General features: G+C 37.1%; 1 protein-coding gene across 1 annotated transcript in view; it reads left to right on the forward strand.

Annotated features, from left to right (window-relative positions):
- cpe (carboxypeptidase E) overlaps positions 1 to 24,591 on the forward strand; it is a 49,317-nt gene extending 24,726 nt beyond the window's left edge. Inside the window, exons 2-9 of the mRNA XM_056460332.1 lie at positions 607 to 803; positions 9,945 to 10,112; positions 10,233 to 10,350; positions 10,827 to 11,009; positions 18,743 to 18,882; positions 19,029 to 19,128; positions 21,438 to 21,556; positions 21,635 to 24,591. Of these exons, the coding sequence (XP_056316307.1) occupies positions 607 to 803; positions 9,945 to 10,112; positions 10,233 to 10,350; positions 10,827 to 11,009; positions 18,743 to 18,882; positions 19,029 to 19,128; positions 21,438 to 21,556; positions 21,635 to 21,733 (1,124 nt within the window). The 3' untranslated portion in view covers positions 21,734 to 24,591. The remainder of the gene's footprint in view (positions 1 to 606; positions 804 to 9,944; positions 10,113 to 10,232; positions 10,351 to 10,826; positions 11,010 to 18,742; positions 18,883 to 19,028; positions 19,129 to 21,437; positions 21,557 to 21,634) is intronic.
- Positions 24,592 to 25,033: the final 442 nt, after the last annotated feature.

Raw genomic sequence — 25,033 nt, forward strand, 5'->3', positions numbered from 1 at the left:
TTGCCGTTGTACCCCAACGTCATGGTATGTTGCATTTTGTTTGGAAATGAAAATCAGTTTGATGTCAGAACCCGGTGTCAAGCCTACATCAATGTCCAGCATCCAACCTAAAATCAACCAAATATCAATGTCTAATGATGTTACAGCTTGACGTGATGTGGACGTTACCATTATGACGTCTATCAGACATTGGATTTTGGTTGCCATATCTGCAAATAAATGTCAGTACTTGACGTCAATATGACGTTGGTTTAAGATGTTGGCTCGACATTGGATTTTGGCCATTTTCCAACACAACCTAAAATCAACCAAATATCAATGTCATTTGGTGGCATTATTGGACGTCAAAATAACGTCAATGTCCTTAGACATTGAATTTCGGTCACCATGAAATTACAACCTAAATCTAACCTAATATTAACGTCTTATGACGTTGTGTGCCTGCTGAGATTGGTCTGTTGTCAGTAACTATTTAAGCATACAACTCAAATAGTACTATTAATTTCCCAAAAGATGAAGCTTAAAAATAGCTAGCAATGCATCATTTAATTGCTAGTTTTGTGTGAGTTAATGTAATGTGCATGTGTTGGTTGTGTTTGTGTGCAGGTGAGCCAGAGTTTAAGTACATTGGAAACATGCACGGGAATGAGGCAGTGGGCAGAGAACTGCTCATCTATCTGGCTCAATATCTCTGTAATGAATATCAGGAGGGCAACGATACCATTATTGACCTCGTCCACTCCACACGCATACACATCATGCCCTCCATGAATCCCGATGGCTTCGAGAAGGCAGCTTCACAGGTAAACACACACAAATGTTAGGATTTCAATTTTCTTGGTGACTTTCCACAGATGTAACACTTAAAAAAATGGCGAACCCTTTATTTCGACATGCTAGTCTGCGCCTCTCACCGCATTTTTACAACATGGGGTTTAACACCTTAATTTGTGTAACTGCTTCGCTGCTGATGCTGTTCCAGAGCAATATATAAAATATGACCTCTAGGTCTAACTATAGAGATGAGTTTTGAAACGTTTCGAAGCTTCAACACATTTGCTTTAACCGTTTCAGTGTTACATAAAGCCTCGCTTTGCCCACCACTAGGTAAACAGTCCAGGGATCAAAACACAGACAGGCTAAACACAGGAAATCCACATAAACAGTAACAAGACTCAGCAATAGGTATGCATGAGATCAGCGTATACTGTATATAGGGACTATAATAATTGTAACTGATATTCAGCTGTATGCATATCAGTCCAGATTATTTACAGCTGTTGATTGGTGCAAAGACTTGTGGTAGTTGTAGTCCATGTAAATAACAGATAGCATACAGATAAGCTCGAGTGCTCTGTAATGAGTTTAATAAGCACTCCAGCTGATAATCACTTTGAATATTAGCTGACTACATTAGTTAACATGGAAAAAAGAATCTTCTAAAGCATTTACTAGTAGTCTTTCGGATGAGACGTTCAACCGAGGTCCTGACTCTGTGGTCATTAAAAATCCCATGGTACTTCTGGTAAAGAGTAGGGGTAAAACCCATGTCCTGACCAAATTCTCTCCATTGGCCCTTACCGATCATGGCCTCCCAATCATCCCCATCCACCGAATTGGCTGTATCACTGTCTCTCCACTCCACCAAGCTGGTGTGTGGTGAGCGCACTGGCATCGTTGTCCTGTGGCTGCCGTCACACCATCTAAGTGGATGCTGTAAAAATGACTTAATAGACCTGAGCTAACTACTAAAATGAATGGCTGTATATTTATTAACGTTAATTAGCAGATATAAGTACAGTATTGCTCGTTATTAGTTAATGCAGTAACTAGTGTTAACTAATGAAGCTTATTGTAAAGTATTTTTGTTTTTTAAAATAAAATAAACTAGATATTAAAATATTGATATTAAAAAATATTTATATGTGTGTGTTAGGTTTAGGGTTGGGTTAAGGTTAGCTTTCAGCTACTTGGCTAGTATACATTTCTCCTTTTTGGATATTACAACAAGCCCTGTGTGTGCACTTATAACTAAATATAAATAAAACTGAACACATAAAATTGAAAATTGTTTGACTCTGATGAAATAAATGCTAAATTACAAATTAAACATAAATATTAAGTTAAACCAAAATTAAAAGGTGAAAATTTTATGTTTTCTTTATGTTCTTAAATGTGCTATGACTTAAGTTCCAAAACAACTTATAATGCTATTAATGTCAAGAAATCTAAACGTGCCAAAGCATGAAGCTACTATAATGTCTGTTTCATTGTTCATTCATTCATTTATTTCATTTTCTTTTCTTTTTTTATTAATCCGGGGTCACCACAGCGGAATAAACCGCCAATTTATCCAGCACATGTTTTACGCAGTGGATGACCTTCCAGCTGCAACCAATCTCTGGGAAACATCCATACACACTCATTCACACACATACACTATGGACAATTTTGCCTACCCAATTCACCTATACCGTATGTCTTTGGACTGTGGGGGCCGAGGCTCGAACCAGCAACCTTATTGCTGTGAGGCAGAAGCACTACCTACTGTGCCACTGCGTCGCCCTGTAAAAATAAAAACGAATCCAAACTGTTGATAAAAACTACAATAGTCAGAGCAACCTTATTCTGGTATCAGTAAGCATGTAATCTTTCACCGTACCGTTGTTTTGTCAGAATGCAGGAGTGCTGATTTCATAACACATTACTGTGGTTCACCACATCCTCCTGCAGCCTGTACTCATACAAGTGTGGGCTTTGACATTTCAATGCTTGTTTGACATATTTACTGTACGCAAGACATGCCTGGACTTTTAGTTTTACATTTGTTAAGGGGAAACCAGGAGATTATTAAACACCTCTCTGGGATGTGGTTTACCACACTGCTTTACTGCATCAGCTGTAATAAATGTCTGTTCAAACCGCTCAGCAATCAAGCATCCACGAAGAGCTTTTGTGATTGTTTCAGAAATGCAAGATATATCCTGTTCTGGCAACTAATAGCGCAGCACTTGAATCAGAAATCTATAGTGAAAAGAAAACGATAAAAAAATATTGTCAGTAGGATATAGATAAGGATATAGATGAAAACAAAATTACTCACTCTCCACACTTCCCTACCTTGTTTGAGTTTCTTTTTTCATAAAAGAACTCAGGCTCATTGGAGATGCATGCCCAGAGATAAATTTTTTGAGAACTAAGAAATATGTACCCTGGGTTATGTCTGCTTGCAGTTTTAGTTTTCCATGTTACAAAATCGACAAAATCGATGGTAAACCAGTCATGCCGGAAAAGCCATCCTACAGAGGTAAGCAGTCAGCGGTTCTGCCCCTTAGTGTTTATTTTACAGACAAAACTGCAGCCATATGTACCCCCGGGCACAAATTTCTCAGTTCTCAAAAATGAAGCCCTGGGGACATGTTCCGATTGAGCCTGTATTGCAACCGAAAGTATTTTGAAGAATGCTGAAAACTGGTACCCCTTGACTTTCATAGTATTTTTTTCTTGCTGTGGAAGCCAGTAGTTATGTTTCCATCCAAAGATGCAAATTAAATTTATGCGCAAAACTGGAATATTGCATAAAACATTTGCAAATAAAATACATCCAATGAGAATTTCCATCCAATAAGTCAAAGTGAACAAAATTGTCACTTCCTGATGAGCTGGTGCCAAACATCAAAAGCCAAGAAGCCACCGTGTAGAGCTGTAATCGGGCTATAGAAGTTAGGCCCGATTGAGCCCGAGCCCGACAAAATTCATCCCAAGTCCGACAAGTACATTTTGATTGACAGCTTTTTAAAAGCTTGGCCCTGTTTACGGCCAGATATTATTCAAGCCTCCACATGCACACAGGTCTTTTGCCTATACGTGTTTTAACATAATTTATTCATAACAAACGTACAGACCACTTAGAAGTTGGAACAAAGAAATAAAATAAGTCTTCTGTAAGCTTGTAACATCTCAGCACTCTAAATAGGCCAAGGTACATACACATAGCTTTAAAATTGGCCAACACACCAATAAAAATAAGTCTTTCCTAACAAATTAAATTAAAATAAATTCTAAATTATGACGGGCATTTGGCATTATCGAAATTTAGATAAAGGCTCTTGTTTCGCCACTTCTCTTCACAATCCAGCCTTAAGGTGACGGTCAAGCTGAATAGTAAAAGAATAATGCCAACATTAGCCTATTTACTCTGTCTACATAATGTATTTATGGTTTAATTAATATTTAGTTATAATTTGGAAATCCTTTACTCACTAAGATTAGGCAACGTGTTTTTGTGGAGGAACATTATTGAATCCACTGTAGATGGCTTTAGCGCAGTCCTGCGCTCCTGCTGCTGGCCAGGATACATACTGATCTGGCTAATTTTGTAAGTTTTGGGTTGGATTGTTTGTTCATCTTCCACCAGCCAAGAACATCCATTTCATTTTCTATGTCAGCTTGCTGTACATTTTCCCACTCCACAAAAAGTTTTTTTCAACTTCTCCGTCATCATTTGTTTCACCTCTGCAGGGATGGGTAACAAACGATTTGATTACTTTCTCGCACTAATCAAAATGCATCAAATGACCATTTATTTAGCGCGCAAGCTAGAGCGCTGCCCAACCCCGTCTAAAATAATAGAAATTAAGCCCAAATCCGTCGGGTCCCATCAGGTTTTTTCGGGTTCAGGCAAAGATCTTCAGCTCTACCACCGTGGGCCTTTTTCTTATATGATACACTACTTGTGCCTGAAAGATGAAAACGAAACATGATGAAGGCAATCATAACTGGCCTTTGGAGGCGTGAGAAGGTGTTCTTCGGGAGTACAGATGCTCAAGACAGTTCTGGAGGTAATGATGATGATGATGATAATGATGATGATGAAAGCCTTTATTTGTCATATACACATTTACATTTAGTGAAATTGGACCCTTCCGACCATACAAACATCACAGATAGGTCAGACGAGATCTAGCTTTTTGAAAGAGGAAATAAGAGACATTATGGAAGAGGGAGGCAAAAAAAAGCCTCTCTTAGACTATCCTTGAAGTAGGGCAGTGTGAGATCAGGGGGGGAAAAAAAGCCCCAGCAACAAAAACATAAACACATAAACATAACATCGCAATAGGGGATGGGAACAGGGGATGTGGAGATAGTCCGATATAGAAAACAGCCTGATCCTGCCGCTAGACAGCGCTGGTCAATGACCCAACCTAACCCTAAGCATACGAAAGCGTGGGATGCAGGGGGAGGCAGTGATTGTCCATGTGTAGCTGTGTATATGTGTGTAGAGTCTCAACAGGTGTCCTTAATGTACTAATAATAATACTGAACCATTTTGATGACGAACTTAGGCTCAGGCATTTTAGAATGATCAAAACAACATTACAGATGTGCAATATGATCAGTCTGCTGGTTTGTCCATTAATGCCATCCCATCTATGCTGTATAAATTGGCTATGAGTGCCTGTTAAAATGAAATCACATGATTTTTTGATGCACATGCTGGAATTTATTTGGTAAGTGTGTTTCCAACTTTCCACTGTAGTTTATGTGCAGTTTTTCTTATCGGTTAAAACGTTTAACCTACTCTTTGTGCACCAGATTTTATGCCCATTTTTAAAATGTATGTGCTTCTTGTGGTTTACATTAAACATTTATTTATGTGATGAATAATGAAAAAATGCGCATAAAATATGTGGATGGAAACATAGCTTGTGACTACCAGTTTCCACCATTTTTTAAAATATCTTCTAAAAGGAGAAGCTTGGAGCCACTTGGGTGAACCACCTCTTTAAGTCAGTGATACAGGTTTTATTTGTACGCTCAAACAGTTGTAATGGTTGTATTCAGGTTTCGCCTTTCAGCCAAACTCACTCTGGCATTTCCTGTAGTGTCTGCAAAACAACGAGTTACTCCTCAGTCTCAAACCTCTCAGTCTGCCTATTTTTAACCTGTGTTTTGTCTGGTCTGTCAAAAAACTGACTAGTTTTAATGGTTTGCTGGTCTCTCTGACGGGTCAGGTTTGTCATTTGGCTGGTTTTAGAAGGGTTTTTGGTTCTTCATCCTTTATCAGTCTATAAGGTCACAGTCAGACAATACACCAGATTTCAGACCTCTCTGCCTGGTTTACAAATTGTGCTGCACAATCAAACACATGCAGAAGTGACACAGGAAACAACATGAGATTATGCATTAGGCAGGAATTCTCACCCTGTAAGAAACTTATATGGTCCAGAAAACTGTCAGTGAGTGATAAAATAAAAGCTAATATCCTGCATTGTGTTGTCAGCACAGAATTAGCATTTTTTAGAAGTTAACTTTTTAGCAGTCGGTATCATATCACCTAGTTCAGATGCAAAAACCTCTAGGTGCCATCTGAACTTATCTGAAATAAGCATTTTTCTCAGGCTCCAATGTTCATTCATTGCATTTCATTTTTTTTCGGCTTAGTCCCTTTATTGATCAGGGGTCGCCACAATGGAATGAACCGCCAACTTATCCAGCATATGTTTTTACGCAGTGGATGCCCTTCCAGCTGCAACCCATCACTGGGGAACACCCACACACTCTTACATTCAAACACATACACTACAGTCAATTTAGCTTACCCAATTCACCTATAGCTCATGTCTTTGGAAACCCACACAAGCACGGGGAGAACATGCAGACTCCACACAGAAATGCCAAATGACCTAGCAGGGCCTTGAACCAGCGACCTTTTTACTGTGAGGTGATCGTGCTGCCCACTGCGCCACCGTGACGGCAGGCTCCAAAGTTATTTCACTTTATACAATAACTAACATTACATAATGGACCACTATTTTAGTGCTACCATTTTGTATTACAACTCTAATTTGATAGCTATATACAGTATGTAATAAATAATCAGTTTCACTTCTTTAAAAATGGACACTACTCTGTGATTTATCAGAACAAAAATGTAGCAAGATTGTGATAACACAGTTCCTGTCCAGAATAATGGAGAGGGGCACTTGAATGAAAATTAAGTCATTTAAGTTTGTGAGGTCAGACAGCAGATAACAGATAACATTTCTTCAGCTTTTGAGTGTGATGTTGATAAAAGTAATAAATACATGAAGGCCATGTCAGTTTTTTTTTGTGCAACAAAAAATAAACAGTACAAAAAGCATAAATAAACACAGCCTGCTTGTGATACGACTTGCTACAGTTCCTAATGAGAATAACACAGAGGGGCATAGAGGATCGCAACCTCAAGCATATGTTGGATGTTATTTCTGTTTCATTCATACTGGACACTAGACTCTCACAATCTCCACATATAAGTTACAGAAGAAAATACATCAGTTATAATCAGCTGGACAGCAAAGAGGATAACAATGATAAAAATGGAGAAATGATTCTTACATGAAGACATTAAGCAAACATTTGTGGCAATATCTGGATTACTTGTGTTTTTCAAGATGTCCTGTGTATTTTATAAGCATAAAGTACATTTATAATGCGATGCTAATTGACCTAGCCTTTATCACTGTATTGAATACTATAAAATAGCATGATTTTCCCTTACAAAAAATTACTGCATTTTTTTTAAAGAATACTGCAGTTTTTTAAAGTAATACTGCAGTTTTAGTTTTGAAGGCCATCTTTTGAAAAATGCAGTTTTTTGGACTCCAAAAAAAAATGCATTATTTAAGTATATTGGAGTATTACTGCAATACAACTGAAATGCTACAATACAACCAACAGCAATACATCTACTGCAATACAACTGAAGTACTACTACAGTATAATTGCAGTACCACTACTGCAATAGTACTGAAGTAATACTACTACTATAATGAATCCAGTAATACTACTACTATAATGAATCCAACATCCAGGTTTCTTCACTAACTGCATCTGTTTAATGTTCATCATTTTTTATTATTTTTATTTTATTTTTTCATATTTATTTTGTGTTGTCACTTGTCACTTTATGTACACTGGAAGCTTCTGTAGCCAAAACAAATTCCTTGTGTGTGTGAAGCACACTTGGCAATAAAATTGATTCTGATTCTGATTCTGAATTACAACTACTGCTATGGTACTAAAGTACTACAACTACTATAATGCAGTACTGCTAATGCAATACAATTGCAAAATTTTAGTGGGGCTGAATAGAAATATAGGAGGGCTAAAGCGACGCCCATGCTGTTTTATAATTTTACCTGAGCATTTCAGCGAGACATCATCACTCAGTTGACTTGTCGTGGTCTTCGAAAAACTGACGAAACTTTCTCAAAGCTGCTGCGCTCGTCAGGGGGCGGAGAACGGGGGGATTTAAACAAAATGCATTAATTGTAACAAATTAAGATGTGAGTTAAAAAAAACATTTGGTATACAGTTAAAGGGAACGCAAATACATGTAAATTAGGGAAGTCTAATCAGCAAAACCGTACCGATGGTATACGCAATTATGGAACCTCAGAAGCCGTAATACCCAAACAGCTTGTGGAAAAAAGTAGGCATTCGGAGTATACGTGCGTATAGCCCTGACTACGCCACTGAACTCAAGTACTTCTACAATACAACTGCAGAACAACTACTACTTTTCCTTCTCGGTGGACAATGGTTTCCAAATAAGGTTTCAGTACTTGAGTTCTATTGCTAAAGTATACCACAATATATTGTATTGCACTTTTCAGAAGTGTAACTAACTACAGAAATACATCTTAAATACTGCACTACACAATAACACTAAAGTGGACTTTTAATACGTATGTACCAAAGTGCAATAAATTATATAACATATCACTATATTGTCCCTCTCAGATTATATAATGTTCCTTCAGTTGTACTGCAGATTTTACTGCTGTTAAACTTTATTGTGTTGTAGTTAAACTGTATTTACACCTCATTATACTACAGTTTTGTAGTTGCATTGAATATACCACAGTTATCCTTGTATATAAGCTACTGCTGTTGTACTGTTCAGTTCACTGCAGTTATTTTGTATTTTTTGTTTTTGCAAATAAACTTTAATTGGAAAATTACTTGAATTCAAAAAACATCCCTGAAAAAAGTACAAAGTATTCTTGGAAGATGTTGAAGAACAAACCCCTTGGAACAATAGTGCAGTACAGTTCTTACCACACCATTGGCATATTAGACTACAGCAGCACAAGTGCAGTAAACACGGAGTTTACATGTTTTTACTCCAGTTTACTGCAACTTATACTGCTGTTGAACTTTATTGTGCTGTATTTGAACTGTGTTTATACTTCATTGTATTGCAATTTTGCAGTGGTACTTAATTTGACTGCAGTTATACTTTTATATACTGCTGATGTGCTGCAGTTTTATTTCAGTTTACTGCAGTTATTTTTGTAAGGGTCTTCTTCATTCTGTGGTATTGAATCATGTCTAGTCACATTAATGAGTTATTTCAAACACTACTGGTGTTATGAAGTGAATTTAAAGTGAAAGTATGTCCGTAAAGGTTATCTTTGTAAAGCTGTTGCACACTGTAATGACTTATTGCACAAAACAATTTAAGGTATTATCATTATTATTATGATAAATCGAATTTTATTACTGAAAAGTAATTTATATATTTATATTGCAAATGTAAAGATATTGCCCATTGGATGAACTAAATTGGTCGTAGTGTATGAGTGTGTGTGAATGCGGGAGTGTATGGGTGTTTTCCAGTACTGGGTTGCAGCTGGAAGGGCATCCTCTGTATAAAACATAAGCTGGAACAGTTGGCGGTTAATTCCACTGTGGTGACCTCTAAAATATAGACTAAGCCAAAGGAGAATGAATGAATGAATAAATGAATGAATGAATGAATGAATAAATGTATGAATGAATGAAGATATTGCCCATACTAATGTGTCATGAAAAGGTATGAAAATGTTTATTATTATTATTTTTTTTAATTATGATTATTTTGGTAGTAATACATTTTTTAAAATAAATATGTGCAGCCTGGTGAGATGAAGGACTGGTTTGTGGGCCGCAGCAACGCTCAGGGGATTGACCTGAACCGCAACTTTCCAGATCTCGACCGGATCGTCTACATGAACGAGAGAGAAGGAGGAGCAAACAACCACCTCCTGAAGAACATGAAGAAAGCTGTGGATGAAAACACCAAGGTGAGACACCTCAGATGTTTGTCAGATGCATGGCATTACACATGCTGTTACACATCTTAAGCATCAGTGGGTTTTGGTCCTGTTAAAAAGAATTATTTGACCTGTGTGTGTGTGTTTCAGCTGGCTCCAGAAACTAAGGCTGTCATTCACTGGATTATGGACATTCCCTTTGTCCTGTCAGCCAATCTGCATGGGGGAGATGTGGTGGCAAACTACCCATATGATGAGACACGCAGTGGTGAGTAATATAATATAATATAATATAATATGATATAATATAATATAATATAATATAATATAATATAATATAATATAATATAATATAATATAATATAATATAATATAATATAATATAATATAATATAATATAATTATATATATAATATAATACAACATAACGCAACATCATAATATTTAACTCTAAATTTAATTTTATACATAAATATAAAATATATAATACGATTTAAATTTCGAATAATACAAGCATTTTTTATTATTATTCTTAAATTACCTTGAAATTATTATTATTATTATTGATAATTAATGATAATGTATGTAATATTTACCCAGAAACTCTTTTAAACACCTTTTTGATTCATTAAACACTATTTGACCCATTTTAAGAATCTTTTACAACCAAAAGAGATTCATTTAGACCTTATCCTTCATGTGAAGAAAGAATAAAAAAGTGTCTTCTTTCTGTTTGTCCGTCAGGCTCTACTCATGAATACAGTGCCAGTCCAGATGATCTTGTCTTTAAGTCTTTGGCTAAGGCTTACTCCATCTATAACCCAGTGATGTCTGACGCAAACCGGCCACCTTGCCGCAAGAATGATGATGACTCCAGCTTCAAAGAGGGCATCACCAACGGAGGAGCCTGGTATAGTGTGCCTGGAGGTACCAAACAGCTTCATCTGCTATAAGTCTGACAATCAGTATAGAGTAGGGATGTCAAAATTAATTGTTTCTTCTGTGCACTGCGATGCAGACGCGGACAATACGGTATCGGTTCAGTAATAATCATAATCGGTTATTATGTACTGACGTCATTTATCTCATATGCGCTATGTCGCGGTAACTTACTATGGCGAGGGAGGCGAGCGCGAGTATTTACAACACTCCTACTACTTAAAAACGCAGAAACTGTGCACAATTTCACTGCATGTGTGTTTGCTGGACAGTCTTTCACTGACACAGCAGAAGCCCCGATTTCACTGCGATTGAGAGAATAAAAGTAAACGCTATTTCTCTCTCTCACTGTGGCCCATTTGACCTGCTGGGTGTGACTTTTCCTCTACTCTCGGCTGTTACAGCGATACTTCTGGATACAGACACGAGCGCGTGTCTGCAGAGTTTTCTCCACCGTGTCTATCATGGATTAGCTGTGATCGCCGCTGCCGTTTATCAGTGTCACTCATCTTTGAAGAGCGCCAGCGCCAATCTCAACTCTTTCTGATGAGAGCGTAACCAAGACAAGGCTCAGAGAGCGAGCGGGATATTTATATTTGTTTATTTGCTATAAATGCTCGTGTTTGTGTTAAGGACAAAATTGTATTACAAATAGTATATAAATATAAATATACTTATACATTTTAATACAAGAACTGTTGTGCTGTGAAGAAAATATAAAACTGTTTATGGAAAGCATCTTCAATGCACCGTGATGCATATCGAATTGAACCAAATCATAGGCATGATAATCGCAACTGAACCGAACCGTGAGACCAGAGAGATTATATTGTCATCTGCGAAAGTCATTTTACGTTGATCAGTGACCTACAAGTTAAGCAGAATCTTGAATAGTTAGGGGTGTGTATCAAGTTTGATACTTTTTAGGCACACACTAAGTTGCTCGATACTATCAAGTATCGAAAAATGTCTTGTGATTCTGTACCAAGTTTTAATGCCTAAAATAGATAAATCCCTGCAGTGTTAGTGAACCAAGTGTGTACACTGCAGAAAATGCTTTTCTTACTTAGATTTTTTGTCTTCTTTCTAGTCCAAATATCCAACAATTCTTATTTCAAGAAGCATTTTCTAGACAAGCAAAACGTTTTGTCAGGTTTTCAAAAATAATACGGCAATATTAAGTGAGCTATTCCTTAAAACAAGCAAAATTATCTGCCAGTTGGGCAAGCAAAATAATCTTGTTTTACCCTTTGACATGAAATTATTTTGCGTATCCCATTGGCAGATTATTTTGCTTGTTTTAAGGAAAAACTTACTTAAAATTGGCATATTATTTCTTAAAACAAGACAATATGTTTTGCTTGTCTAGAAAATACATAATTTGTAATAATTTTTAGATATTTGGACTAGAAACGACAAAAAAATTAAGTAAATCTTTTTTTGCAGTGTACTGTATGATGTCAAATTTATGGTAAAAATAATGAGCAACCACTGATGCTGACACACAAGGTGACTTACTTCTTTGTGAGGATATGATGTATACTATGAAACTGAATTCAAGTGAAACCCCCTCCAGCTTCTTTCATCTGCTTTTGCTTTTGTTAAAGGAAAGATTTATTATGAAGAGAAAAAAAGAGATTTATTATGTAATCTTTTAAAATTGCTACCGAAAAAAACAAAGGAAAATCTTAGTACAAGAAAGTCTGAAATCTGAAAGGTAAAATAGTTCTGTGACTTGTGAATGTTTACATATTTAATTAACCAGAATTGAATTGAACATATGTTGTAATATAAAAATTATGAGTTCTAAATGAATATATGTGCAAAAAAGCCTTGTGTGCCAATTTATGAAACCAAGATATCAAAATATCCCACAAATAATGTTTTATGACTCTTTAAAACTGCTCATTTTAGGGTTTGATTCAAATTGTTTCATTTTGATGACTTTTGGTCATTTTAAATTCAAATTCAGGGCAGAGCTATAAATGCCTGTGTATCAGCATAGTGGCAGATTCAAAAACAACTCTACAGCCATATGCTAATGAGGTAGAGATCGTCACCAATTGGTGGAATTTTCCCCTCGTATAACATGTACAAAGTGAGAACGTCAATCAAAGTGTTTCTGGAGACATTAATTAATAAAATTAAAACATTTTTACCATTGAGAATCTGGTTAGATTCTCTAGACTGTTGTCATGCAACTGTTTAAACTCCTTATAAAAGTGATACACTTTAAAAACCCTTTACACTCTAAAACTCTTTAATTTTTTCGCAACAAATTTGTTCACAAAACCCTTATTAAACAAATAAACACCAAAAAAATGTGGAGGTTTACATTGCTGTTGGCTGACTAAATCCTACAACGGAGCATATTCTGGTGAAACATCTAAATTAAAACATAGGCATTCATCAAGAGCCTATGTATCTCATTTTAATTGCTTTGGATAAAAACTAAATAAATGAATGTAAATGGATTGAGAATGAGATTAAATTCTGTTTATGGTGAAAAAAAAAAAAAAGGTGAATCTTACATTAGCACGTCACCCAGTTACACATGGTTTTCTAGCGTTGTTTTGTCAATTGGGAAACATGGTAAGGCAGAAAAATGTGATGAAAAATGGGGAATTAATTTGTGGAAAGCATGTAGAGAATTGTGGGGAGGGCCTGAACATAACTGAGATAAATCTGAACAGCATCTGCATGCATGAGTTCTTGACCTCAAATCCCCACAGCCACACTCCGACATTCAGCCGAACGCTTTCCTGGAAGCTCTTATAGCAGCGAAAGGGGGATTAATGCAGATGGATTTGAAATTAAATGTGCAGGAAGCCCATATGAATGTGTGTTCAGTTGTCCACACACAGTTTCCTCTACTAATATTGGCACCTGTGATTAAATATGAGCAAACAATGGAGTGTAAAATGTCTATATTGTATAAGCGTTTGCTCTGATTCTAACCATTCTGCTCTGATTGAGAACAATTACCAACATCAGATTTGTAAAAATAATAATTCTTCATTCATTCATTTTCCTTCGGCTTAGTCTCTTTATTTATCAGGGGTTGCCACAGGGGAATGAACCGCCAACTAATCCAGAATATGTCTTAGACAGTGGATGCTCTTCCAGCTGCAACCCAATACTGGGAAGCATCCATACACACTAATACAGTTTATTCAATTCACCTATACCCGGATAAACACGGAGGAAACCCATGCGAACACAGGGAGAACATGCAAACTCCACACAGAAATGACAACTGAATAAGCCGGGACTCGAACCAGCGACCTTCTTGCTGTGAGACGACAGTGCTAACCACTGAGCCACCCTATCACCCTAATAATAATAATAATAATAATAATAAAATAAAATAAAACACCTTTATGAATTAATTTAATCATAATATTTTAAGTACTTTGCCATTGTTATTTTTAATTTTAGTACACCTGGGTGAAAAGGAACAGGCTTCAACTCTTACTTCCTGTTTCCTTTAACAGAAATAAAGTTAAAGGGAAAATTTATATAGATATAGATGAATTTTTTGATTAAAGAAGATCTGTGGTCCATAGCGATTCTTATAATGCAAGTCAATGGTGACCCATTTTCGAGATTAAAATAAACACACAAACAACTCCAAAACAATGTGCATGGCTCCTGATGATACACTGAGTTCTTATGAAGCAAATTGATTGATCTGTGCAAGAAATTGAACATTGTTTATAACATTATCATCCACAGATTTTCAGTGAGTGCACATGTATAATGATGGCGGACTGTATCTGTGAGTGCACACTCAGACTTGAGGTGACAAGAGAGTGAGGATACAAGTTTTTCTTACCTGTGATTGTCCAAGATACAGGAACTGCTATAAATTAAGCTTGCAGGCATGACTCCATTCTGTTTAATGAACTGGCATCTTAGTGCGTACTCGCACATACTACACCATCAAGCGACCAGAAGCTTGCACTTACTACACTTTGGCATGCACCAAGAACTGTTTGCGCAGGCTGTGGATTTAAGCTATTAAAGGGTGGTTCAGAGTGTATTTTTAAGACTTGGTTGTGTTTATAAGATGCAATGCGATGTGTGTTCATGTTTCATTTGTAAAAAGTCATGTTATTTTTTCATATATCTTATTTTGATTATATACAGCTACTCAGCTAACACAAAAACAACTGTCTTATTTCCTAGTTTCTCCAAAAGCCCGCCCTCAAGAGGTTCTGATTGGTCAGCTAACATAATGTGCTGTGATTCGCGGATCGGCTCCACGTCACGGCCCTAAAAGCACTTGCTTTTGCACTGTGTAAACAGTAGCTGTTAGCTGTATCAGATTGAGCCTTAATCAGACAGAAAATAAAGAGCACACAGCTGAACCTCACGCCTGCTCTCTAAAATAAAATCTGACAATTGTTGTTCATATATATTTTGAATAAGCATGTGTAAGTTATATGAAACGTTCACATATGTTTTGTGTGCCTCATAGAGAGACACTGCAGTGCTGCTGAAGATTGTGTTTTTACAGGGGTTTGACGGATAAATATAAATTTGTAGCTAAATTGTTAAAGGTGCCAAACAGCATTTCCCGTTCTTACATCCTTGCTACTGCATACCGTTAACTCTAGAAACTGGATATGTAATTAATCCATTTTTTTTAATTATTATAAATTTTAGGGGTTTTCACCTTTATTGGAATAGGACAGTGGAGATTTTACACACAGAAAAAGTGTTGAGAGCAGCGGTAGGGGAAGGATCAGCAAAGGACCTTGAGCTGGGAATCGAACTTGAGTCGCCATGAGCACCTTGGTGCTATGTGTCAACTCACTAACCACTAGGCTATTGTTGCCGACTAATTGATCAATTTTAACAAATAAAAATACAGGTTGTGGCTCACAATCCAGAGCTTCTTCTATTACGGTTGGAGCTGCTCCTTCTTTGCGGAGTTTTTCACCGAATCCAGCACTGAACTGGTAGAGATTCTGGAAGTTCTCCTTTGTCAAATGCTAGAGCTATATCTTTTCATAATTCTCTGGAACATAATTAAAATTAAACTGTAAGCACTTCTCTCTTTTTGTCGTGTCCTTTGGAAGCCTAAATACAGAAACAGAAGAAGCTCTGCAGAAATAGCAGTGTTTGGACGGCATCTTAGCTTTCTCTGCAATAACATTACAGCTCCTATGGCCACAGCCCGTTGCTGCACGGGGTGTATGCGCGTGGTGAATGCACGTAATCTAAAGCGTTTGTGATCTCACTAGCCTGGATGTATTTTTTTTGTAGTCTCCAAACTTTGTTCACTGTAGGCTTTGCTAAGCTAACTCTGTAAAAGCCAATATCTCCCTTTGCATTGATCTTTGAGTGTATTACATTCAGAGATGCTGTTTATGTTCACACAGCTACATTACACATCAACTAAAGTTTAAAATATCCTATGGTAGTGGACCACCCCTTTTGTAATATTGTAAATAATGTTCAATTTCCTACACAGACTGATTGTTTCACTTCACAAAAAATCAGTGTTGCAAGGAGTCACGGCTCTCGATTTAAAGCTTGTTTTTAGGTGTTTATTTTTGATCTATTTGTGGCAAAAGTTTGTTGAGCTTCATAAAAGGGGAAGTGGTTTTAAGAAAACAGCAAAGACACCAAAATCAACACCCATATCCACCGTCAGGGCAATTATTAGAAAAACTGTTATAAATGAGCCAGGAAGAGGATGTGTGTCTGTCTTTCCCAAAACACTGTTAGAAGCACGCTATATGGAGCTAGATTAGTCTCAATAATAATTCAATTAAAAACATAATGTACACACATGTAGCCAAATTCAGATGGATGAAACATTTAGAATTGAAATTAAGCATTTAATCCTCTATCCAGCATGGCGAATAGAGAATGGGATTCATGACGTTCACATATCACAGATTTGCATGATCAAGTTCATCATTTCAAATGGAGACAGCATGCATAGCGAAATATGGAGCGATGTGCACGCTGTGTGATGCACTTGCTTTTTCCAAGCATGCATACAACGCTTCATTTTTATTCTAAATTAAGTCAGATTGGGCAAAAGTTGTGAAGCACCTTGATTAAATTGCTCTCTGCCGTTTATGGTTGGATGAACAGTGAACTTGAATCTGATTACTTAAAGGGTACGAGTGACCTGCACAAGAGTGCACAATTACAACCTTTTGTACACAGTTATACAGGGGGGAATGGGAGAGACCTATATAACTATATTACACCTATATCTAATATTTTAATATTAAGACCTGTATCACAATATTAGTGGTAAAATAAATGTATTCAAATTGAACAGTACTAAAGACAGGTTAGATGCACCATTGAACTACAAAAAACAAACAAACATCTTCAGGCTGATTTATACTGTCGCCTGGCGCCACATCGCACACCTCACGAAATGGACGAGGCTTTTATACATGTAATACTGTATATACATCAGTGTAAAACCGAATGGTGGAAAACAGATTCTCTAATATAAAAACCACCTGGGTCTCCACTTTTGCATGGCCTCTTTTTTTGTTTTAACAAACTTATCCCTCAGGTTTTTCCAAACTTTTACAAAAACTTTCCTCCTTACTTACGGCTGATGCAATTTCTAGCCAAGAATGATTGGTCATCTGGTTCTTCCTATGATCACGCATGGACTGATCATAAAGGTGTCTGTACAGTCATAACAGTTTTAGACAAAATCTCTTCAAAGTGTTTCATATTCAACTCAAATCAAACGCAGCTCCGTGCGAACTGTTCACCCGAGTCTCAAAAAAAATTTATGAGCTACGCTAGCCGAAATCATGTCGCGTGCACCCAACGCGAACCTCCGCAAACACAGCGATGACGACACATTCACCGCGTGTACTGAGTTCAATGACAAAAAGCTGATTGGCTATATTGCATGTTGGTCTCATTTGTAGATGTAATACCGCAAATTACATGTGGACTAGTGAAATAAAGAACTACAACACCACGAAAACCAAGCAACATCAACAAAAAAGAATTTAAATGAGCATCAGATGTAGCATTACATGGACATCGAAAAAATAAGACCTGTGCAAAAATATTTAAGACCTAGAACAGCGAACTTAAGACTTTTCAAGGCCTAAAATTTGGATTTTTAAATTTTCGACGGTTTAAGACCCCGCGGAAACCCTGTTTTAGAGACATACCATTTAGAAGCAGGTGATTAATAATTATATAAACTTAAACTGATCTCATTCATCTGCCCCCCCCCCCCCCCCCACCCCCCCCCCCCCCCCCCCCCAGCCCCCCCTCCCCAAACACACACACACTTTTAAAATGTCCACTACGCCTCTGCATGCATGTGAATTTGACTTTTTGAATTTGTTTTCGGTCAACTTAATTGTTTAATGTTCAGTTTATAAAATTGATAACAAATAATAAGTTAATTTCCTTCATGTTGTCCCAACACAAACCGTTAGTGTGAAACATTTTTACCGTGTACATTGTGTTTTTGTGTGATTTACTATTGAGCTATTGAGACGATTCTAGCTCCATTAGGGGACCGCAGAAGTTTGTTGGGTCTGTGGGTTGGAAGGTCTCCAAAACTGCTGACATCACAGACACAGCTTGAAACTTGCTCATATTCACCAAGGATGTCAATATTAGTAGAGCACACTATAGCTTTAATCATGGAGGGCATGTAAGTTGTAGAGTTACCAATCCTCAATCTCTCTTTCTCTTTCTCCATCTGTCAGGTATGCAGGACTTCAACTATCTGAGCAGTAACTGTTTTGAGATCACTTTGGAGCTCAGCTGTGACAAGTTTCCACCCGAGGACTCACTTAAGCAGTACTGGGACCAGAACCGCAACTCACTGGTCAACTACATAGAGCAGGTACAGGAACTGTTAGAGTTGAGTGTTTGCTTGAAAATGCTGACAGGAGAAGAGATGTTTTGTTTTTTGTGAAGCTCAGACGCAGGAGTCAGGATTAGACGGGCTGCCTGATTTTGATCCAGTTTGATCCCTGATGTCCTTCACAGGTTCACAGAGGAGTATCAGGATTCGTTCGTGATCTGCAGGGAAACCCCATCTCAAACGCCTCTGTTTCTGTTGAGGGAATCGACCACGACATCACCACAGGTACACACACAAACACAGCGGCACTACCATCATCTCAGAGTATTTATGATTATGCCATTTATTATGTGTATTTATTTGTGTTTATGTGTATATATACTCCCTTTACATGTCATATATATGACAATATGTAATTGTTATTACTGTCGTTTGTAATTCATGAACACTATTTTACAAACTTGAAACGCTATTAATTATTTATTTTATAACACTATTTTTTAAGTGAATTAAATAATCAGTCATCTAAATATTAATGTTTTCTGTAGAGCTTATTTTTGGGCCAAAATTGAAGTAGTTATATAAAAATACATTTGCATAATAAATAATGTTATTCTCTTGTTTATTAATCTGATACTATACACCTCTATATGTATAATGATCTGCATTCATTTATTAGAACTACATTAGTGGTAAAACGTGTACAGTATATAATATATACACTCAATGGCCACTTTATTAGGTATGCCTTCTTAGTACGGGTTGGATCCCCTTTTGCCTTCAGAACTGCCTTAATCCTTCGTGGCATAGATTCAACAAGGAACTGGAAATATTCCTCAGAGGTTTTGCTCCATATTGGCATGATAGCATCACGCAGTTGCTGCAGATTTGTCGGCGGCACATCCATGATGTGAATCTCCCATTCCATCACATCCCAAAGGTGCTCTATTGGATTGAGATCTGGTGACTGTGGAGGCCATTTGAGTACAGTGAATTCATTGTCATGTTCAAGAAACCAGTCTGAGATGATTCGTGTTGAGATGATCCTGCTGGACCCTGTGGTCATAAAGGGATGGATATGGTCAGCAACAATACTCTGTGGTGTGGTGTAGGCTGTGGTGTTGACACGATGCTCAACTGGTACTAATGGGCCCAAAGTGTGCCAAGAAAATATCCCCCACACATTTACACCACCAGCCTGAACCGTTGATACAAGGCAGGATAGATCCAGGTGAGCCTGTGCGAATTGTAGCCTCAGTTTCCTGTTCTTAGCTGACAGGAGTGGCACCTAGTGTGGTTTTCTGCTGCTGTAGCCTATCTGCCTCAAGGTTGGATGTGTTGTGCGTTCAGAAATGCTCTTCTGCATACCTCGGTTGTACCGAGTAGTTATTTGACTCACGGTGGCTGTTTATCAGCTAGAACCAGTCTAGTCATTCTCCTCTGACCTCTGGCATCAACAAGGCATTAGCGCGTACAGAACTGCCGCTCACTGAATATTTTCTCTTTTTCGGACCATTCTCTGTAAACCCTAGAGATGGTGTGTGCGTGAAAATCCGAGTAGATCAGCAGTTTCTGAAATACTCTGTTCAAAGTCACTTTAATCAGTTTTCTTCCCTATTCTGATGCTCGGTTTGAACTGCAGCAGATTGTCTTGACCATGTCTACATGCCTAAATGCATTGAGTTGCTGCCATGTGACTGGCTGATAAGAAATCTGCCTTAATGAGCAGTTGGACAGATGTACCTAAAATAGTGGCCGGTGAGTGTATATAAATTGTATAGTATTTATTTATTTATTAATCTTGTATAAATAAATAAATACTGTACATAAATATTCTAAATATTTAATTGAAACACTTTCACACATTCATTTTTTTGAGAATTTGTTATAGTTGAAGTCAGAATTATTAGCCCCCCTTTGAATTATTATTTTTTTTTATATTTACCAAATGATGTTTAACAGAGCAAGGAAATGTTCACAGTATGTCTGATAATATTTTTTCTTCAATAGAAAGTCTTATTTGTTTTATTTCAGCTAGAATAAAAGCAGTTTTACATTTTTTAAAAACTATTTAAGGTCAAAATTATTCGCCCCTTTAAACTATATATTTTTTCGATTGTCTAACAAACTTTCATTATACATTAACTTGCTTAATTACCCTAACCTGCCTAGTTAACTTAATTAACATAGTTAAGCCTTTAAATGTCACTTTAAGCTGTATAAAAGTGTCATAAAAATTATCTAGTCAATTATTATTTACTGTCATCATGGCAAAGATAAAATAAATCAGTCATAGAAATGAGTTTAATAAAACTATTGTATTTAGAAATGTGTTGAAAAAATCTTCTCGCTGTTAAACAGAAATTGGGGGGAAAAATAAACAGGGCGGCTAATAATTTAGGGGGGCTAATAATTCTCACTTCAACTGTATATATATGTATACATTTAATAGAATTAGGTAGTATGAAAGACTTTTTTAACATTGTAAAAGAATACACATTTAAAACAGGCTTTTCTGTTGAAAATGTAATGTGTAAGTCTGCCCTCATGTGGCCACTTTTGGAATTTTAACTTAAAACAATTTTTTTCTTCAGCTAAAGATGGTGATTACTGGCGCTTGTTGGCTCCTGGAAACTACAAAGTGTCTGCATCTGCTCCAGGATACCTGACTGTGGTCAAGAAAGTGGCCGTTCCCCACAGCCCCTCCACACGGGTAAACACAGACCCTCATTTTAGCTTTCTATTCTACTTCTCATTAGATCTTTCTCTCATGACTCTGCTTTTCTGTCAGCTGGACTTTGAGTTGGAGTCTCTGGAGGAGAGGAAGGAGGAGGAGAAGGAGGAGCTCATGGACTGGTGGAAGATGATGTCAGAGACGCTCAACTTCTAACTCAAATTCATCACAACAGTTATGGGTGTAAAATATTTATTGTTGTCGTATGTGTGTGCTCATCAACTTAAAAAAGCAGCAGAGTTTTTTTAGGGATCGTTTTACGCTAGAGGCACTGCATCCAGACTTATTTACATTAGACATTTGCACATTAAATGTGGGTTTCCCCCACAGTCCAAAGACATGTGCTATAGGTGAATTGAATAAACTGAATTGGCCGTAGTGTATGTGTGTGAGTAAATGTATATGGATGTTTCCCAATACTGGGTTGTAGCTGGAAGGGCATCCGCTGTGTAAAACATATGCTGGATAAGTAGGCGGTTCATTCCGCTGTGGCAACCCCTAATGAATAAAGGGACAAAGCCTAAAAAATCAATAAATGGTGTCTATTATTGCAGTTTGAGCATAAACAACAGACTGCAAATTTACGATGCTCAAAGGGAGATACACTATTAAACGTGAGTAAATCCGTTGCCCTAGAAGTGAGTACTCCCATTGTAATTTGGAACTGTTACGTTGACTTAATTTTTATAATTCTACATGTTGTTCATTTACATAATAATTTTAAGGCAATGAGTTTACTCATTTTTTTTAAGTCAATTCATTGCTCTAAAGCAGTCCCTGCAGGCACAGGATGTCAACATGACGTCATATTGACGTTGTACCCCAACGTCATGGGGACATAACGTTGCTTGGAAATGAAAATCAGGTTGATGTCAGAACCCAAAATCAGGCTGACTTCAATGTCCAACCTAATATCAACGTCTAATCATGTTTAGCTTTGACGTTGAGTGGACGTTACCACTATGACATCTATCAGACGTTGGATTTTAGTCACTTTCCAATACAACCTCAGATCAACCAAATATCAACGTAATTTGACGTCGTTATTGAACGTCAAAATAACGTTGTCCTTAGTTGCTGGCTAGACCTTGGATTTTGGTCACCTGACGTCATGACCTAAGTCTACATCTTATGATGTTGTGCGCCTGCTGGGGTGTGCTTACTTTCTTTTTAAGTGATCTTTTTTTACGGTGTATTTACTTATGCAGAATATAGAAGAAAAGGCAGGTAGGGACAACAGCAAGATTCTTCCTTTATGTAAATTTTAGGGTTAATGATGTCATAAACCCAATATGACATCATTAACCCTAAAATTTGCATAAAGCCTACCCTAGGTGTGGCATTTTCTTCAAATGTCCCCTTGGACAGCTAGTAAATCAGAACACACTAGGCCAGCTGACCAATCAGAGCCCATTGTGTATTTGTGAGGGAGAGGCTTCAAAAACTAGACAGTCAACAGGCTTCTAGAAGAGAATAGAAACAGTAAAATAAACATAAAAATATGTGATCTAAAAAAAAAGCTGATTAACCAAAGGGCATCATGGTGGCGCAGTGGGTAGCATAATCGCCTCACAGCAAGAAGGTCGCTGGTTCGAGCCCTGGCTGGGTCAGTTGGCATGTTCTCCCCGAGTAAGGTTCCTCCAGTTCTGGTTTCCCTCCAAAGACATGCGCTATAGGTGAATTGAGTAAACTAAATTCTCCGTAGTGTATGAGTGTGAATGTAAGAGTGTATGGGTGTTTCCCAGTGTTGGGTTGCAGCTGGAAGGGCATCCACTGCATAAAACATATGCTGGATAAGTTGGCGGTTGATTCCACTGTGGTGACCCCTGATTAATAAAGGGACTAAGCCGAAAAGAGAATGAATGAATGATTAACCAAATCTATAAGCAAGTTATACATGTTGACAAACAGTGTGAGACTCTACATAATACGGTTATCCTTGTAAATATATATGTTTTATGCTAAAGATATGCAGGTCTGATGAAGTGCCGCTAATGTAAAGGTGGTCCTATTGCAAGTTTTTTACACGTTGTGTATCATTACCACATATAAGAAACGCAGATATCTTGAAGGTTGTTTAACCAATCCTTTTTATTGTGTTTTCCATTGATATTGTGAGGTTTGTTTTTATTTTTTACTATGGTTTATTTGTAGCTAGGATCACCAATCTCACCAAGCAATCAGAGAGCACTGTGTCGTGATGAATGTATGTGTCAGCAATGAATATGACTATTTATTCTGATTATGAGAGCACTCATTTACACCCAATCACACGTCTCTTTCTGTTCAAACTCTGTCCTGTGGGTTTCAATACAGATCTGCTTGATGTGCTTTGAGTGCTTTTGATAAACCCTTCATTTGCTGATTCTTTAATACTTACAGCTTTGATTATCGCATCCGATGATGAAAAAATGGAAGAGGTTATCAACTGAACTCCTACCTTGTGTTATACAAACTATATAGGAAATTAAATAATTATAAACATATGATAGATTATAGCTATAAATCAGTATTATCTATGTTTGTTTAGCAGAGAGTTTCAATTAAGATCATATAATGGCAGATTTTAACAGCACAAATAGAGGGTTATTTAGATCTGGTGGTTTTGTAATCTATACCAAAATGCACAATCGTGCGCGATGAAGTACTATCTGCAGTCTTTCTTCAACATTCTCTAATATATATTGTCTTTTTTGTCTAAGTATCTTTATAAGTAGTGTTTTTTTTCTGTATTATGAAATGGCATGCTAATGCTAAATCAATCACTGTTACGATCAAGTCTATATTCACAATTTCTCATTGTTTCAGCAGTTTATCCTCTGATTTTTGGGAAATTTCATGCTCATTTTAATTAAACTAGAGGCTTAAACCTTAAATGTTATTGGCATTTCAAGCCAGCTTATATATTTCTCCTTTGAGACTTCAGTGGTATGTCTTGTATATGAATGTATCGAAGGTTTATTAAATGGAATGACGCAATTCACAACCAAAATAAACTTCCCTTTCTGTTGTCAGTCTGTTTGCCTTTCTATTGTATTAACCACTGATGTCATAACAGTTTTGCCTGAACTGCACTGAAGTAGATAGAAGGGTCTAGAAGCCTGTCACTTTCAGTAGTTTCATAATTTATGTTCAGTCGATATGACTAATAATAATAATAATTAATAATAATAATTCCTTACATTTATATAGCGCTTTTCTGGACACTCAAAACGCTTGACACATTTTTGGGGGGAATCTCCTCATCCACCAATTATGTTATGGGGATGGTTAGGAGGCCAGTGGGCAAACCCCTGCTCTTTTTCAGAGGACATCCTGGGATTTTTAATGACCACAGAGAGTCAGGACTTCGGTTTAACATCTCATTTAAAAGACGGTGCTTACTGACCAGTATAGAGTCCCCATAAATATACTGGGGCGTTAGGTCCCAAACAGACTGCAGGTTAAGCGCCCCCT

Source organism: Danio aesculapii, chromosome 1 (genome assembly GCF_903798145.1).
Source record: "Danio aesculapii chromosome 1, fDanAes4.1, whole genome shotgun sequence".
Lineage (NCBI taxonomy): Eukaryota > Metazoa > Chordata > Actinopteri > Cypriniformes > Danionidae > Danio > Danio aesculapii.